General features: G+C 34.1%; 1 protein-coding gene across 5 annotated transcripts; it reads right to left on the bottom strand.

Annotated features, from left to right (window-relative positions):
• Positions 1 to 887: 887 nt before the first annotated feature.
• Positions 888 to 15,671, bottom strand: Ziz (dedicator of cytokinesis protein Ziz). Of its 5 annotated transcripts, none has more exons than XM_067360468.1 (29): positions 15,147 to 15,671; positions 14,732 to 14,848; positions 14,299 to 14,477; positions 14,162 to 14,231; positions 13,516 to 13,956; positions 12,942 to 13,433; positions 12,645 to 12,811; positions 12,245 to 12,406; positions 11,828 to 11,907; positions 11,262 to 11,515; positions 10,946 to 11,187; positions 10,673 to 10,778; positions 9,991 to 10,362; positions 9,686 to 9,883; positions 9,460 to 9,606; positions 9,197 to 9,383; positions 9,051 to 9,095; positions 8,543 to 8,721; positions 8,189 to 8,400; positions 7,700 to 8,107; positions 7,233 to 7,533; positions 6,794 to 6,953; positions 6,523 to 6,683; positions 4,497 to 4,826; positions 4,118 to 4,268; positions 3,740 to 4,002; positions 3,285 to 3,642; positions 2,856 to 3,147; positions 888 to 2,779 (listed from the first exon to the last, which is right to left on the bottom strand). In XM_067360468.1, exons 1-29 carry the CDS (start codon positions 15,243 to 15,245, stop codon positions 2,545 to 2,547), a joined length of 6,408 nt encoding a protein of 2,135 aa, XP_067216569.1. In that variant the 5' UTR covers positions 15,246 to 15,671; the 3' UTR covers positions 888 to 2,544. The 5 variants fall into 5 exon arrangements, with proteins under 5 accessions (XP_067216569.1, XP_067216570.1, XP_067216571.1 ...); XM_067360469.1 differs by having other exon boundaries at positions 10,679 to 10,778; positions 15,147 to 15,666; XM_067360470.1 differs by having other exon boundaries at positions 4,127 to 4,268; positions 15,147 to 15,664.
• Positions 15,672 to 16,228: the final 557 nt, after the last annotated feature.

Here is a 16,228-nt window from a genome sequence, read left to right as displayed (position 1 = left end):
GTCTGAACCATTTTTCTGTATTTGGTTTACTTACGGAGTTATTTGCGTGGATGGATTAAAATGGCCCACCCTGTATAACGCTGGAAGATTTTGAACAATTGGATTGTATCAATACACAACTAAAACGTTTTAATTATAGTAATAATGAAAATAGTAGTAAAATATTTTATAAAAAGTATATATATGGATACATATATTTTTTTAACAATTAATTTAAAAAAATTTTTTTAAATATATGCATTTTAATTAACAAATATATATTTTTAAAATTTTTTCTTGTAGATTTAAATATTTTTTAATGTGTGTACTTGGTTTTTAATTTTTAAATAATAGAATATTAATACAGTAATAAGATTAGTGAAATATATTTATATAATATAATGAAATTAATTTTTATATAAAAAGATCTTAACGTATATATGTATAAAGTCTGGCAATAAAAGTCACAAATTCAAACTTGTTTGCTTCTTATATCACTTAATAATTATAATATATTATTGGCTTTGTTTTAAAGTAGTCTTTAAAGTAATTTGTTCATAATCACAACAACAAATTTCTTCATGTTTAAGAAAATTTCCAGAACTAATTGTTATAATCGTTTCTATGACTATCTTAGACGTCATCTTAGATGTCACCTTAGACATTAATTTTCTTTTTGTAGCTTTATTGTTATATAAATTCCTTTATACATTTCATAGCCTTTGGCTCTCATTTCTTTACTAAAAATTTTACATTTTCTCTCTAACAGCGTTGGCAGATATTTAAAAAATTTTTTAATATACATAATTTTAGGTATTTTTTATGTCTTATTCTTCTTTCTTAAGTGATGAATTATTGTATTTTTGTAGTGATAAGATTGGAGAAACATACCTATACATGTAAATGTATACATATGTATTTTTCTATTTTATTTCACATATCTATTTAAAACAAAATTGTTATAAATTTTACATAATTCCGGTTCAAATCGCACAGAGGAAAAAATGTTCGCGCAACACTAGTTCCCAAAACACAGCATTAGACATTTAAACAATCTTTTTTAGATTGTTTTATGCTCGCATTAATCTAAAAGAAAAAAAATACTTAAATACAATTTTGAAAATATATTCGAAAGACATTCCGTATATTCATCACTATGTATATTTCAACATTTGTTCTTAAAGCTATTTATTATTAATCTATGCACATCTAAATATATCGCTTCAGTACAATTTTACGGATAATAATTTTTTTATATATAGTAATAAGAATTTTTACACATACATACATATCTCTCATATTCTTGTAAAATTTTATATGTCATGCTTTCACAGATAATTATCAATATGTAACAATACCTTTGTGCGTATTCGCAAGGTATCAAAATGGTCGGATTCCATCGAGAAAGTAGTCATTCATTGCTACAGGCCTTTTCTCCCTAGTACAAACGAGCTTTTATTTAATTTTCTATGAATCTCAATAATTGGTATAAAGTTCATCAATCCGTACAAATTCGTTTTTGTACTAATAGCTTAAGCGCGTACACAAATTCATAATGTAGTGTAAAATATATTTGTAGTATTAAACAATCTATACTTTCTTTTCAGTATTTCTAAAATAGTCAACTATACAGCACTCACGCAAGAAATTAAACAGATATATACAAATCAATTTTTACATAAAATATTTTAACGCATTTACGATAAATCATTAATTCCATACATATTACAATGCACACACTAAGTAGAAAAGTCAGCTTATAGAGAGGGGTATAAATCTAACGCGTTAATGATAAAATAATGTTTAAGGACAAACAAAAGATAAATTTTTTATAATACATAGATATTAAAAAGAATGAATTTGAATTGAGACACCATATACAAGGTTAATTTTTCAATTAATAAAAAATGGATAATTTCCTCTTTGTTAAATTATTTTGGCCGCTAGATTACAGATTCTTTAATTGGTGAAAAAAAGAGATAAGGATAAACATTCGTAGAGTAAATCGATTATACATAGACATCGATTGTTTGTAGTGAAAAAACTGAGGTGTACGTGTTACTCGCCATTATATATCATATAAATGCCCAAGTGGGTTCTATACCCAACTTATTCTACTAGTCAAATCGCAAACTTATTAAATTACAATAGCGCCTGAATATAGCATTCGCAGTTTCACGACAATCCTGAACTGTACATCAACGCTATTGGCTTAATAAGTAGAATTTATTGACTTTGTTGAATATTTAATTCAACTATTGCAAACGACTATAATGTAAATATTTACGAATTCCATAAGTAGAATCTTTTTTGAAGAAGCGTAAACTCCTCGTCTGAAAACTTGGCAGTGATCAAAAAGTCTTTTGTTAGGTCAAAAGTTACAAAATCGATATGTGCATTTAATTATAAATTCGTGCATGACATGACGACTCGTAGAAAGATAAACACAAAATGTGTGACTATGTCGAGCTTAATACGCGGAAAGTCTATTTATATATTACGATAAAAAGGAATAAAACTCTGTGTGTGTGAGGTCTGTTGGATAAATATTTTAGGATTATTGACTTAGGCTGTACTGCTGTGATTATTAGCGCCGCTGATGACACTGAAGAGAGCGGCGCTGTTGCGTTTAAAATTTCCCACTTGCTCGTCAGGCCATATCGATTCCCCGAACAAGGACGATAAATTCTGGCACAATTTCTGATAATTCTCGCGCAGCACTTCTTGGTACTCATATTGATCGGGCGTGATCAGTTTGCTATTAATTTGCAACGCTGTATAGCATATCTTGACAAACTCCCTGAAATCACAAACATAAATCGTAAAATCGTACTTTAACATCACTCGTACGAAAAATCGAGATACAAAAATTGTACCTGAAAACATCTTTCAACTCGTCCACTTTGTCGTCGGGATATTGCGGTGATAGCGCGGGATCCAAGAATGCGGAGGCGTAAGCTAGAGGACCGGCGTTTACGGTTACACAAATACTACCCTGAAGACGTAACTGCAGCTTCTTCACATCCGTCGGTCCGATCAAAGTTACGTCTTCTAATTCTTGAACGCGCTGCCTCATCTCATCTAACGCCACCTCGATAGGACTGAGCTCTACTATTCGTTTCTCGGCAATTCCAATGCGCTTCTTTACATATGGAAATGCATATTGCGCTGTAAAAGTGAACGCAGAATATTTCAATTTTTTTATCAACAAGATAAGCAAGAAAAATTAATTTTCAATTAAAAGACGAGATATATTGATAAGTAATTATGTACATATATTTGGGATTCGATATGAACAAACATACTTGTGAGAATAGTTCTGCGTTTCCATTGATCTTCCGGATTGCCCCTCACTTTGCCATCCTTAGTAAACGGCGTCTCAAACATGAAGCAGGACACATTGTTGTTCTGCTCAAATTCTGTCTGTCGCATTTCCAATTCAGACTTCTCAAAGTACGGCGTTACATGCGTCACTTGAATGTACGCTATCTTGGGGTCCAATTCGCTGACGTCGACCGGCACGGAGTCCATTATCATCTTAACGTTTTCAGATCCGAACTTTTCACTGTACAGACGTAACAAACGTTCTGATATCTCGGACAGCGATGTCACCTTTGGTTCTTTATAGATATATTCTTGGCCGGTTTCCTCCTCAAAGTACGCCTAAACAATAAGTTTTATTACTTGTTAGTACATGCGAATACGCAAAAACGTTTTCTAAAATTTACTGTTATTTAATTTGTTGTATTGTATATCTCACCGTGCCGAAGAATGCGATTCTATAAAACCTGCCGAGCAATCTCTTTCCCGTTCGCGTAACTTCCACGATTTTATTACAGGCTTGCGCCAAATGCGAGTAGCAATTTGCCAGAGCTTCGTAATTTCTCTTCTCTTCGTACATAGGAACTATTAAGCGATATAAATGTCCAAGCAATTCGAAACGCTCGGCCTTTTCCAATGTGTCAGCGCAAACTTCCAACTGCTCGAGAAGTAAACTTTCATTATAGTGAATGTCTTGGACGCCTGAAACAGGATTGATATTTCTCATACACATCTGTATTTTACTTATATGCGCATATGATACGATGAAAGCGTAACACATGGACAAAATAGATACAATACAATAAAGCAAACATACAAATCTCACCAGCATCGAGCTTAAGATTACGTTCGTCTTTCGAAATGTTCACAGAAATTTGATCGAAAGCCTCTGCGCCCCATGAATGAACCTTCCGCAATTTCAGATATTCAGCCATTAGCGCTGCGATATGCAATTGGCAACAAGCAGCCTTGAAAAGAAAAAAAAAGTGTACATGTTATTAAAATGTACGAGAATCTCGTAAAACAAGTTTTGAAATTTGCAAGATTATAGTTTAAAAATAAAGTTTGATCGACGAATAAGATCTATTATATACACACTTAATAAAACACTAAAATAAAACTTGTCAAAAGTGTATAAAAAAACAAAGAATCTTTTTTATCGATCAATTCTCACAATAAATTACAAATTATTATACCTCCGAGAAATTGCCATCCCTGGCATGATTCCTGGCCATCGTCTCCAACCATGTATGTCTCAATTCGGGTGTACTGGCGTAAGAGTTGGCCAAACTATGTTGCAAGTCGACCAGCATCTCCGGGTCGTTATTGTGCTCCCGCATTTGCGCGGTAGCCATTAATACCGTCCGTATTCGTTTATTGAGATCTTTTACTTCGACTGGGAAGCCTGTGCCCTTCATGACTTTATCAGAGGAGGCATAACTGTTGATTAACGATAGCGATTCTTGAAATCGCGAATTGTTCAAGCCGATTACGTTGCCCAACATTTGAGAAACCGAAATAATCACCTGCGAAGAAGAAACTCGCGATAAATCTCACGTTAATTAAAGTAGGAAAGAAATAAACGCGTTTAATATGCAATTATTGCTAAACAGCACAATAACATTAAATAGATATGAAGATATAAAGATATGTGGCATTGTATAAAGCAATTTAACGATTATCAAAAGACACGGTCATGTCTCGCGCTAAGTATACGCGCAACAAGGCCGATCGCATATCTATACGCAAGCCGACCATTTAATAGTTTACGAATTTTTCATATCTTTGTGGTGCAAAGATTGATCAAGTTTTTAATAGACTTAATCGATCAAGATACACATTATTATAATAAGTATATAATAAAAATATATTTATTTTTTCTCCAAATGCCCTATAAAAGAAAATATCACGATACAAAATCGGAAAGAATTTTGAAGAATTAAAACTCTCTCGCCGTTTCCAATATAACTTTACAATTTCCATCACGAGATTATCGGCGCCAATTATTGATTTAATGATAATTGACTTGATTCAGCTCTTATGATACTTATCTTATGATATAAAATTTAACTTACATGTATACGAAAAACTGCTTTGAACAGTAAAAAGATCCAAAGTAATTTTTCTCACGTGTACTTAAATTAAATTTCATATAATAAAATATCCTTAATAACTGATGTGTATGAAGTTAGCCCCACACTTTAATAAAATTAAAATAATCGAAATTGTACTGCATTGTACTAGTTTTGTACCAAATTGTACCGTAGTTAATTTTTTGAAATCACGCGCGGATTTCCAAAAAATTGAAATTTTTGAATTCTTTGAGTAGCCCCACACTTTTCGAAAAATGATTTTTTCTCGACTGTACTACATTGTACTAGTTGTACCGAACATTGTACCGTTTGAAAAAAATTCCTAACAAGTTTGGATTTTGGGAAAAACGAGAAAATCGAAAAATTTTGGACATTACGTAATTACGGTAAATCGGCTATTTTTAAGTTACCGTATTTACGTATTGTTAAAAATTCGGTACTTCCGGTCCGGTTGAGGTGCAAACGAAATTCAAAGCGGTACAAACCGGTACAAACGATTCTCTTTCGAACCCCGTTGGCCGCGTTTCGATATCTTAAAAAATAGCCGATTTGTCGTAATTACGTAATGTCCAAAATTTTTCGATTTTCTCGTTTTTCTCAAAATCCAAATTTGTTAGGAATTTTTTTCAAACGGTACAATGTTCGGTACAACTAGTACAATGTAGTACAGTCGAGAAAAAATCATTTTTCGAAAAGTGTGGGGCTATTCAAAAAATTCAAAAATTTCGATTTTTTGGAAATCCGCGCGTGATTTCAAACAATTAACTACGGTACAATTTGGTACAAAACTAGTACAATGCAGTACAATTTCGATTATTTTAATTTTATTAAAGTGTGGGGCTAACTTCATACACATTAATAACTGTCCATGTATCTCCACCAAATTGTTAGCAATTTGGAGGTTGACAATTTGGAAAAATAACAGTCTACTCGGACAATCTGCGTTAATTTGAAGTCTCCCGTCACTTTTAATCTCTTGGCGATTGATTGAGTAAATCAGTTTTATTTCATGAGGAAATGACTATTAGTATAATCATATTTCGACGATATCGCATATATTTGGCGGCTTTTTTTTTTATTTTTTTGTTAAAGGTATTTTTAATAGATATTTTAAATGTAAATACTATACCTGCAAATGCACTCTCGTCAATCCTTTCCGACTAGTGAATTCGAAATTGCTTCGCATGAGTAAATATAGCAAAGCGCAGGACTCCTGCCGTATGGAACTCAACTTGCTGTTGCAACAACGCAGTAGCTCGTAACACAAGCGCCCGCAAAGTATAGCGTTCCCTATAAAGTAAGGATTTTGTTCAAGCTTTGTGCATATTTTACGTGAGTTCGTTATATGCGCAATTTAAGACTGAAGACCAATGTTTTAAATATAAAAAAGGAATAATTACCTTGAAAAAGCGCGATGGAATAATTGTTCAAAAAAGCTCTAAGCCCGGCGAAAACGTGACGTAATAAAGTTTCCGATTGTCCGACTTGAAGAAACGACAAATAAATGTTGAAGAACTTTTGCATAACTGGATTGTCACCTTCGTTCGCCAAAAGAATATCCTGCAAAAAGGAAAATGCGTTAATATTTCATATACAAACATTCTTACATTAATTTCTTAATTTTTTTATTATTTTGTAATTTAAATATTTTATTCCTCAGTTTTACTTATTTTAAATAAATTTTTATTTAACGAAATCCTGTAGCATAAGTTAATTATCAATTTTTTGATGTATGTAATAGTCTTGTACGAAAATTACGAATTAATTAAAACATTTGTTACGATGGCATATTATATACATAATAAAATCATTAGATAGAAAATTTACAATAGCAATTACTTTAAAATGGATACAGAAGAGTCCTAAGCAATCCAGTGCGATGAGTCCGACTTCCGTGGCCATGTTTGCCTCTAGTAGAGCTTGATATACTTTGCTGCTATCATTCTCAACTAGATTGTCTCTAGTAATTGTATTATGAGGTTGTAGAGTGCTGGTAGCAGGATTTTCAGCGGTAAAATCTGGCGGCGCCATTCTGGCGGGTAAAGTCATTGCTTTCACAGTACGAGGCTTTCCAACATTATTCGCAGCGTTGGAAGCTATTTGTCTCTTACCAATATATTTGAAATGATACAAGCTCATCCTAAAAATAAAAAAAAAACAATGTTATTCGCATAAAATTTAAAAATAAGCGTACTAAACATATATTAATACACTAGGCATTATTTGCACCTTGAACTTCCGATTAGATATTTTCAAAGTACGTTTTTTTATTGCTATTTTATATATCATTAGCCTTCTTTACTCACTCGATCACCGTGAAGAAGTTCAATATTTCTGTGTCACTGCATTGTTGCCACCAAGCAATCACTTGATGGTCGCCCAGATATTTGACAATAAATAGGAAACAGAGCAATATGTCCTTCACTTCCGAAGGCTGCAATTTATCGCACCTGGGCGACGACTGCGTCACGCTCAAAGAACGCGAGTGTCTCTTTTTCTCGCCCGTTCCATTTTCCACGAGTTCCCTCACAATGGCAGTTTCTTGGGAAACATTCGATTGAGACGCACCAGACACTGTCGATGTATCGGATTCGACACTGGTGCAGGAATATCCGTTTACTAATCCTTGACCCGCAATCGCGGCGAAGTAAGTAGAATCTCGTAGGTGCATGGATGTTCTTGCGGGTGATTGAGTGTCCAGATGAAGAGTCAGTCTGCATAACATTAAAGCTTTTCTTTGATTTTTCCTAATTAATTAGTAATTATAATTAATAATCAATTATATCAACGTTTACCTATGAATTGACTTGGGTGTGCCTGCAGTTGTAGTGCTGATATTGCTATCTTTGGCTGACAAAAACGAGCTGCTGGTCGACACTCTGTTCGCGCCGTTTTGCTTAATTTCCGTCTTAATCTCGCTTTCCTGTACTGATTGAAGTCGGTGCAGATTCTCCAATACAATGCCAAGCCATGGTATGTAAATTGATGCTATTCTACTCAATTGACCCTGTAATAATTAATTAAAATTTGAAACATACTTAATCGTATAAATTACCAAAACAAATTTTCCTAGTTATTTTGTAAATGGCGCAATTTTTTAAAAATTATGCTTATAAACGTATTAATTAATAAAATATTGAAAGCCACACCTTATTCTGATATCTATCGTCCAATTCGTGCTTTGCCATTTGATCTCGTAAAGTATTAATAGCCACTTTACGAGTTTGCAGAATTTCATTAAGCGAAATCTTAACTTCTTGTATCAAAAGGCCAGCCAGGAAATGGTGTTTGCAGAATTCCTCCGTTAGGCAATATTCATTCATCAAATCTGTCGTTAAATAAACTTTTCATTTTTATTTATTTTCGATTAATTCATTCATTTTCTTGTCTAAATGTCTAATACAATAAAAATTGCACAAGGCATTATAAACATATATAAAATTTGTGTAAGACAAATGGAAAAGAATTCTTGGTGCATAAATCCTGTGAAAACATAAGTAACATATAAATTCGGTAGCCTGAGAAATTTCAATTTTCATTCAATGGTGCTTCTATAAATTGCCTGATGACAAATTATAATGAACTTGCGTGTCGACTACTATTATAAAGAAAATATGCAACACATATATCCGTGTATGAATATGATTATAAACGTACCCTCACATTCTGGTTCTCTCTCAGTGTCATTGTCAGTGTCATTGTCTTCCAAACAACACGCGAAACGATTAAGTTACATACATGATAAGTTAATAGATTTTACCGCAATGTTTTCTCACACGCATCGATAATACTTGAGGATTTACCTTTGGAAGCGACACGTGACTGCATTATTGGCAAGTTGAAAGACACGTAGTGCTCGTGAGAGCAGATAATTTGCAGGAAGGTGAACTTGAAGTCATGCAGCGTGCGTTGATCACCGGGCGAAAAATTGTCCACGTAGGAATTGATGAGAGAAAACACAAAACCGCGATCCATGAACGTGAGACATCGCTGCGATAATGAAAATCAATATAATGATAAAAATATACATGATGCATGTGTGTGATAATCATATGACGTCACGTACTTTTAAGAATTGCGCGAGACTTTTGTTCAATTCGTGCGTCTCCACTGGCATCTCTCTATACTTAGTCATTAAATATGGCATGATCACTTCCAATAACGCCTTGATCTTTTCCTGATAGTCTTTCGAGAATCGCTCGTTTCTGTGCATCTGAAAAACGGTGTATTAATTATTTAATCAGTTTATCAACGGCAACAGCCACCGAGATCGTAATTTCAAGGCAACTCACCTTTATCCTACCAGTATTTAATAAATATTGCGCCATGCTTTTGATCATTACTTCGAAAAAGAAGCTTGAATGATGCATGAATTTGTTCACCACCAAAAAATCAGTGTTGCTCGGTTGCAACAAAGTTGGCAAGTGCCGAGCCAGTTGTTCGTGAACCGTGACGTTGCCATTTCGCAAAGGAGGCAAGACGAACACGAACTACAAGTAGAATAAGACATCAGAATATGACGACAAATTCAAAAATTTTAAATTATTTAAAAGATTCAGCAAAATTAAATAATTTATATTTCGAGGAGAAATTTTACCTTGATGTACGCTTGTAAAACTTCCTTACGCCCGGCTTCGTGCACCATGTTTATGAAATGTATTAACACCCTGATCACATACAGTCCGACTTCTTCGCTGGTGTTACACGTCAACAATGCAAACAGCTGATTCAGTATAGTAGGCAGAAACGTGATAACGGTGACTAGTTGAACTGCGTGTGCCGCCTTCAGGATTTTGCAAGTTTCGGAATCCGAAGGCGTCGTTGAAGGTTTCGTGTCCAAGATGCGTTCGGCGTGAACGAACAGATTGTGTAGATGCAGATCTCGCGTGAATACCGTTGAGATCAATTGGAAAGATACCGTGAAAATCGGCCGTTGAGAATCGATCCAGGTGATATCCGGTCCTGCGTTCTGTGTGTCAATCACATTATTTTAATGATATTATTAAATCACCATCTAAATTTAATCCAACTATTCTAAATCACTCTATTCTTAATGAAATATTATTTTATGAATATCATGCTTTACTTTTTTTAACATAGCGAATATTAAAAAAAAAAGTGGAAAAGTAAGCCAAGAAGAAAAATAATAAGTTTGATGAAAAATACAAAGCAAAACTACTGTACTTCAGAATTTAACTGTACACGTAGCAGTTTCCAGATAAAAATTTTATTTTTCTCGATTTGAGAGTAAAAAATATTGTTAATAATATCGATCTTACTCTTACCCCTTTTCCCAGCCCGAGGGGTTGTATGGAAAGATATCCTGATGGCAAATGCGTCGCTACGGGCAATATCTGGATACTCGACTCGATATCCACATTCAGTCTGCATAAAAAATATATAAAATGTTTATTTCGTATACAGATATTTTTACATATAGAATAATAAAAATGTTTATCTTTTATTTTTTATTATAAATTATGATGAAGCGCAGCAAAATATATTAACGATTATCTGATCTATCACTAATGTAACTTAAACATTTTATCTACCTTCCTTTATGCAGCAAAGGTGCCCAGGCGTAGCCGACGCAATTTTCAACGCCATTTTCCTTCTTTTTGTTCATGTCACAACTTATGTGATAAAAGGAGAAGAGTATATGATGTTTTACGTGCAGCTTTGTAGGCAGCTTCATCTTAATCTCTTCGTACCAAGAAGGCACTGCGTTGTGATGCAAGATTGCGCACGATGCGCGTAGGCATAATAATGGTGAACCCGGTCTGCCATATATCGCCTAGTAACAGTAAACAGATAATAAAGTCTTGAATTATCTTGAGCGACTTTGCGGGAAAAGTTTTTGTTATGTACTCGTAAAGGCTTGACGTTTTCGTCGTCGTCGTCGCGAAGCTCCACGATGCACGCTATATTCCTAGCACGGGTGAATATTTTCTGAGAGTCGAAGCAGAGCGCCTGCGGATACACGTAGAGATGATTGACATATGTCGTGTACGGATGCACATCTCTCTCGGAAGTGCCCTCGAATTCGGCGACTTCGACCGTCGGCTCCGCCGTTGGTGGTATCGGAAATGGTTTCAGCGGTGTTAGACTGGTCGACAACGTATCTAGAAATCGTATTTTATGTATCGTACACCTGGAATCGTTCAGAACTATTCACTACAATTTCTCTTTCCATACTAATGAGAGTTATGAGCGACCTTATCGTCAGGATTGTTAACCATTATTTGGAAAAGTTACAAAAATTGTTTCACCTTTGTATATTATTATCGCAATCATTATTGTTTCTTCCAATCTTTTAACTTTTAAATTTTTAATTCTTAAATTTCCAAAATTTACGGATTTTTCCTCCTATTTTAGAAATATCAATTGTGCATAAATAAAAAAGATTTTCATAAAAACATTTTTCGATTACGTACTCTCAGGAATATCTGTGATGGGTTCTATTTTAATCTTCAGCCAGCCAGGTATCACAGTCAATTTACTAAGCTTTTCAGGCCTGCGAACGAAATTTCAATAATAATGTTTAATGTTATACGCGCGTTAAAAGCTCGATATCACATAAGTATTAGATTTTAAATCTATTTTAGATAAAGTTATTGATTTCCATTCCAAGAACTCACAGTTTTTTAAATCAGATATACAAAAATTTGTTTCCAGATAAAAAATATATTAAAATCAATAGTAACAATTTTGATTAAATAAAAATTTATTAAATAGAAATTGATTAGATAAAAATTAGTTAAAAATTCTGTAATTCTATTTTTCATGTTATTTGATAAAAACTTTTGCATCAATGCAATACTTTAAATCATTAATTAATTATTAGCACATACTTTCTATATTCCGAAAGGAGTTTTAATAATTCCTCGTCCTTTATTTTATTCCCGTCTTGCCTATATATAGCTGGGAAATCGGAGGATGTATCCAGGTCGTTGCTATACAATCTAAACAGTGGCCTTGCAGCCCACGCAAAAGGCATTCTATAGTTTCCCAACCTGGAAAAAGACAATCACAAAATTTTCTACATAATCACCTGTTTTATTGTTGTGAGCTTAATAAAAACATAAACTTCATATTCAATATTAAAAGTGTGACATATTGATTTTATAATAATAAAAAATCAACTGAAAAAAGCTATAAAAACCAAAACGCGGGGGCATTTTTGGGATCCTTCGATATTAAATCATCAGTTCAATGCTAAAATATAAAAATTATTTGAACTTACAATCTTACCTTTGGCAACACGCTCGGACTTGTTTGTGCACTTTCAAGCCTAATCTTGGATCTTTGGTGGCTTTCAAATATGGCTCTGAAGTCTGGTATATGTTTCCTTGGAGCAATTTGTCTATCCTCACAACAAGGAATATGTCCGGATGAGGATTACTGATGTTGAATATTGCCTGCAAAAGTAATTTGTGTTCTTAATTCGGTTTAATCTTTGGACTTTTATAAATTCTTATTTCTTTTATGAAATCTCATTTTTTTTTCTTCTTTTACATTATCGACGATCGGCTGATTAAATTGTCACACCTGTTTTGGACACTTGATCCAATCTGAAGGAACGTTTTTCAATTCTCCGGGAAGAGTAGTACTCTCAGTCTCTGTCGTGATTCCCACGGGGCTCAGTTCCTTCGCCATATCTCGCACTATTTCATGATTAACGTCGAAGTAAAAATTCTCTGTGAGCTTTCTGCCATTTCTCGCGTCGAAAAGACTCAATGTCGTGTGATAAGGCTCCACTTGGCAGAGAGTTTCTTTTTCGTCGATAGGTGCTTGCAAGCGAAACTTCAGACTCTCGCACTTGATAAAAATTCTATGACCAAACTGTTCTTTATAGGGATCCACATTGTGATCTACAGATTGTCCTGCGTGCGCCTTAATATGAGGTATGTGAGGATACACACTGAATAGTCTCTTTCTGTTCTCTCTCCTTGCTAGAGCGATGCTAGTGTCAGTCTCTCTGGAATATTTTATCAGTTGTGGATTCATACTCTGTTCAAGGCCTTTCAGCGTGCCATAAACCTGGAATGAAAGCCATCCTTTTGGTAGAGATGTCAAAATTTCAAACGCTAATAATTTATAATAGCTTAATAACAATGATCACCTGCATGGGTTGCGGCGAAGGTGGAGGTGTATTGCAAGTTCTCTCTAAGGAAGCGGCACGTTTTTCTTCCTGTTGTTTATAATGTTGTAACACAGAACTGAGTTTTAACAACCAATCCTGCATGTCGGCCTCATTGTCAGCGGCCAAAGTGTAAGATTTATGGGTGTCACTCATTCGTAATTCGAAGCAATACCTTCCACGCTTTGGATTTCTGACGACTTCCGTGCAAAAGTCCATCACTATTGTCAATTTTGCCTCGCCTTTCCTTTCGTCTTTGAAAAATTCCAATATATAAGTGCCGTCAACTTCCTGCCTGAGATGGCAAAAGCGTCTCTTGAATGATTTCGAGCCAATATGAGCAAACATCCTGTCTGTACTACCGATCTCAGGACCTTTCATCAAATAACCTTCCTTTGTTATACCATCGTTCTTCGTTAAATCCTGGAAAATATGTACGTTTGACGTATTTAGTTTTAAATATGATAAAAATATAGCTTGCAAGATAATACATATTAAACTATTCGAAAAGTTTGTAACAATTTTTACAGAAAACTCAAAGACAATATTTATATCTTAAAATTAAATATTAATTAAACATATATAATGCAAATTATATTATAATATTTTAGAATGAAACAAATATTACCTCATCCACTTGATCTACTTCGGTGTCGATCTCATATACTTCATCTTTCAGATCGTCTGCCTTCGATATTCTGAAAATTTATCAAATAAGAGCCTCCACAAAATAATGGAATAATTTTTATAGAAAAATGTATATACCTTGGCAGCTCAAGATAAGTTCCGCTATATGCCGCATATTTGTAATGCACAAGATTCCAATTGGATGTGTAACTACGTAAGCATTCTTTTGTTAAAAGATTCTCCGCTTCTTCCTCACAGTTTGTAATACATTGTATTGTTGGCACCAAAGTACGATATCTTCTTGGCAAAACCACTTGCTGCCGAAAATGATATATTTAATGATATAAATATGATAGCACACAATTTACTAGCTAGAGAAAATCTACTATCCAGAAAATAATGTTTTAATTTCATTCTTATTTAGAAAATTAAATAAAAAGATAATTATATATCTTGCATTCCTTTGATACTTTTATCTTATATTCTATTGTTATTTCAGCCTTGACGGCTTATCTATAAATGGAACGGATGTCGACATTATACTGAAATGATAAGCAATACGATAACTCACAGAAACGTCATCCTGAGGGTACAACAATAGTTCTCGCTGGGGATCGTTTTGCATAAGCGTCTTATTCTTTAGGACGAAATTTTCAAAGTCAATGGGTTCAACTAAGTGTGGTTTATTCTGCAAAAGATATGAGTCTTAAATGATAAATATAATTACCAAGCGTATAGAATTTTTTATTTTATTCTAAAATTTTAGCTTATACTTTATCAAATGTGATGAAATTCTTTTTCCTACGTAATGTAACATAAAAATTGGAAACATGAGAGACCTTTAATATGCTTGTTTACAATTTACACTCATTAATGATAGAATGCTCTTAGTGCTCCTCAAACTTTCGCTAATTAATAATACGATAATCATAACTTTTGGAGCAGTGAGAGATAGTTTCACAGTGACGAGTTGACAGTGATCGTACCTGCACGGTACTCTCGCGGACGACCTGCGACACGGTCTCCCGTAGCTGCGCCGCCATACCGGGTTTCCCCAGACCGCGCGTAAACTTTCTTTCGCTCATCCTCGTCGATGCTGATCGATACCGATCGATCCCGGGTCAAATCGGCGTCCCGCCGCATTGGTCACCGTATCCGGCTCCACCGGGAAATAATCAAACACATCACGCTTATCGAACGATTCTTGTCACAGACGGATAAGATCACGGCCAACTCCCGTCAGCCATCACCATCACTAATCGCGTCCCATTCAGCAATCCCAGGCGAAGAGACTTTTCCCACCACTCGGTTATCTTTACACGCGCAGCAGGTCACGTGATCGCCTTGAACAGGTTCATGCTCAGATGCAACGCAAAGTGTTTCTCGCTACATCGTGCAGGTTTAATAAATTTTTATTTTTAAATGACCCGTGAGATGTTATAATATGTCTGAAAATTGATACTACATCTCGCGGCCAATTATACATTAAATATAAACATTATTTTCTAGCAAAATCTCTATAATTTTAAAAGAAGCTTTGCGATTCTCTAATGATTGAACTATTATTTTCACTATTTATGTTAATAGCGTGCAAAATTTATTAAATGCTATATTATGCACGTATATCGATATTAAGTATAAAATAATAGGCTTATTAGTTTTGTAGAAACTTGAACGAATAAATTCACTGACATTTTCTCTTCCCTTTCCGAGTGAGGGGTCTAGTGATACCATTTAGTCTGGTAAAATGTAAACGTTACTGAAAACTAAAACGTCTGCTGAGACTTACACCAGTGCGCATGTACAGATTTGTTTTTACTTCTGAAAACATTATGAATTACTGTGTTGCTCAGACGATGAACTCTTAACAGAAAATTTTAATCGAGAACTTCAATTTTGCTAAAAAAATTTGGAAATTAATAAGTTTTCAGTTTGAAGATTTATATTTGTTCATATTATTTTATTTTGCAGTCATTAATGAATTATAAAATACCAACATATCGTTTATACATTACTAATGCTAAAATTATAATCTAAATGAGGAAACTCTGCTCTTTCTCACCGCAGG

Source organism: Linepithema humile, chromosome 8 (assembly GCF_040581485.1).
Source record: "Linepithema humile isolate Giens D197 chromosome 8, Lhum_UNIL_v1.0, whole genome shotgun sequence".
Classification (NCBI taxonomy): domain Eukaryota; kingdom Metazoa; phylum Arthropoda; class Insecta; order Hymenoptera; family Formicidae; genus Linepithema; species Linepithema humile.
This window is presented reverse-complemented; position numbering and strand designations above follow the sequence as displayed.

Excerpts from the sequence above, each read along its gene's own strand:
- Ziz (XM_067360468.1), bottom strand. The coding sequence starts at position 15,245 with ATGAGCGAAAGAAAGTTTACGCGCGGTCTGGGGAAACCCGGTATGGCG. Across the intron at positions 8,401-8,542 it reads ACGATAGATATCAGAATAAG|GGTCAATTGAGTAGAATAGC; the intron begins GTGTGGCTTTCA and ends TAATTATTACAG. Across the intron at positions 4,003-4,117 it reads GCTCGATGCTGGTGAGATTT|GCGTCCAAGACATTCACTAT; the intron begins GTATGTTTGCTT and ends ATCCTGTTTCAG.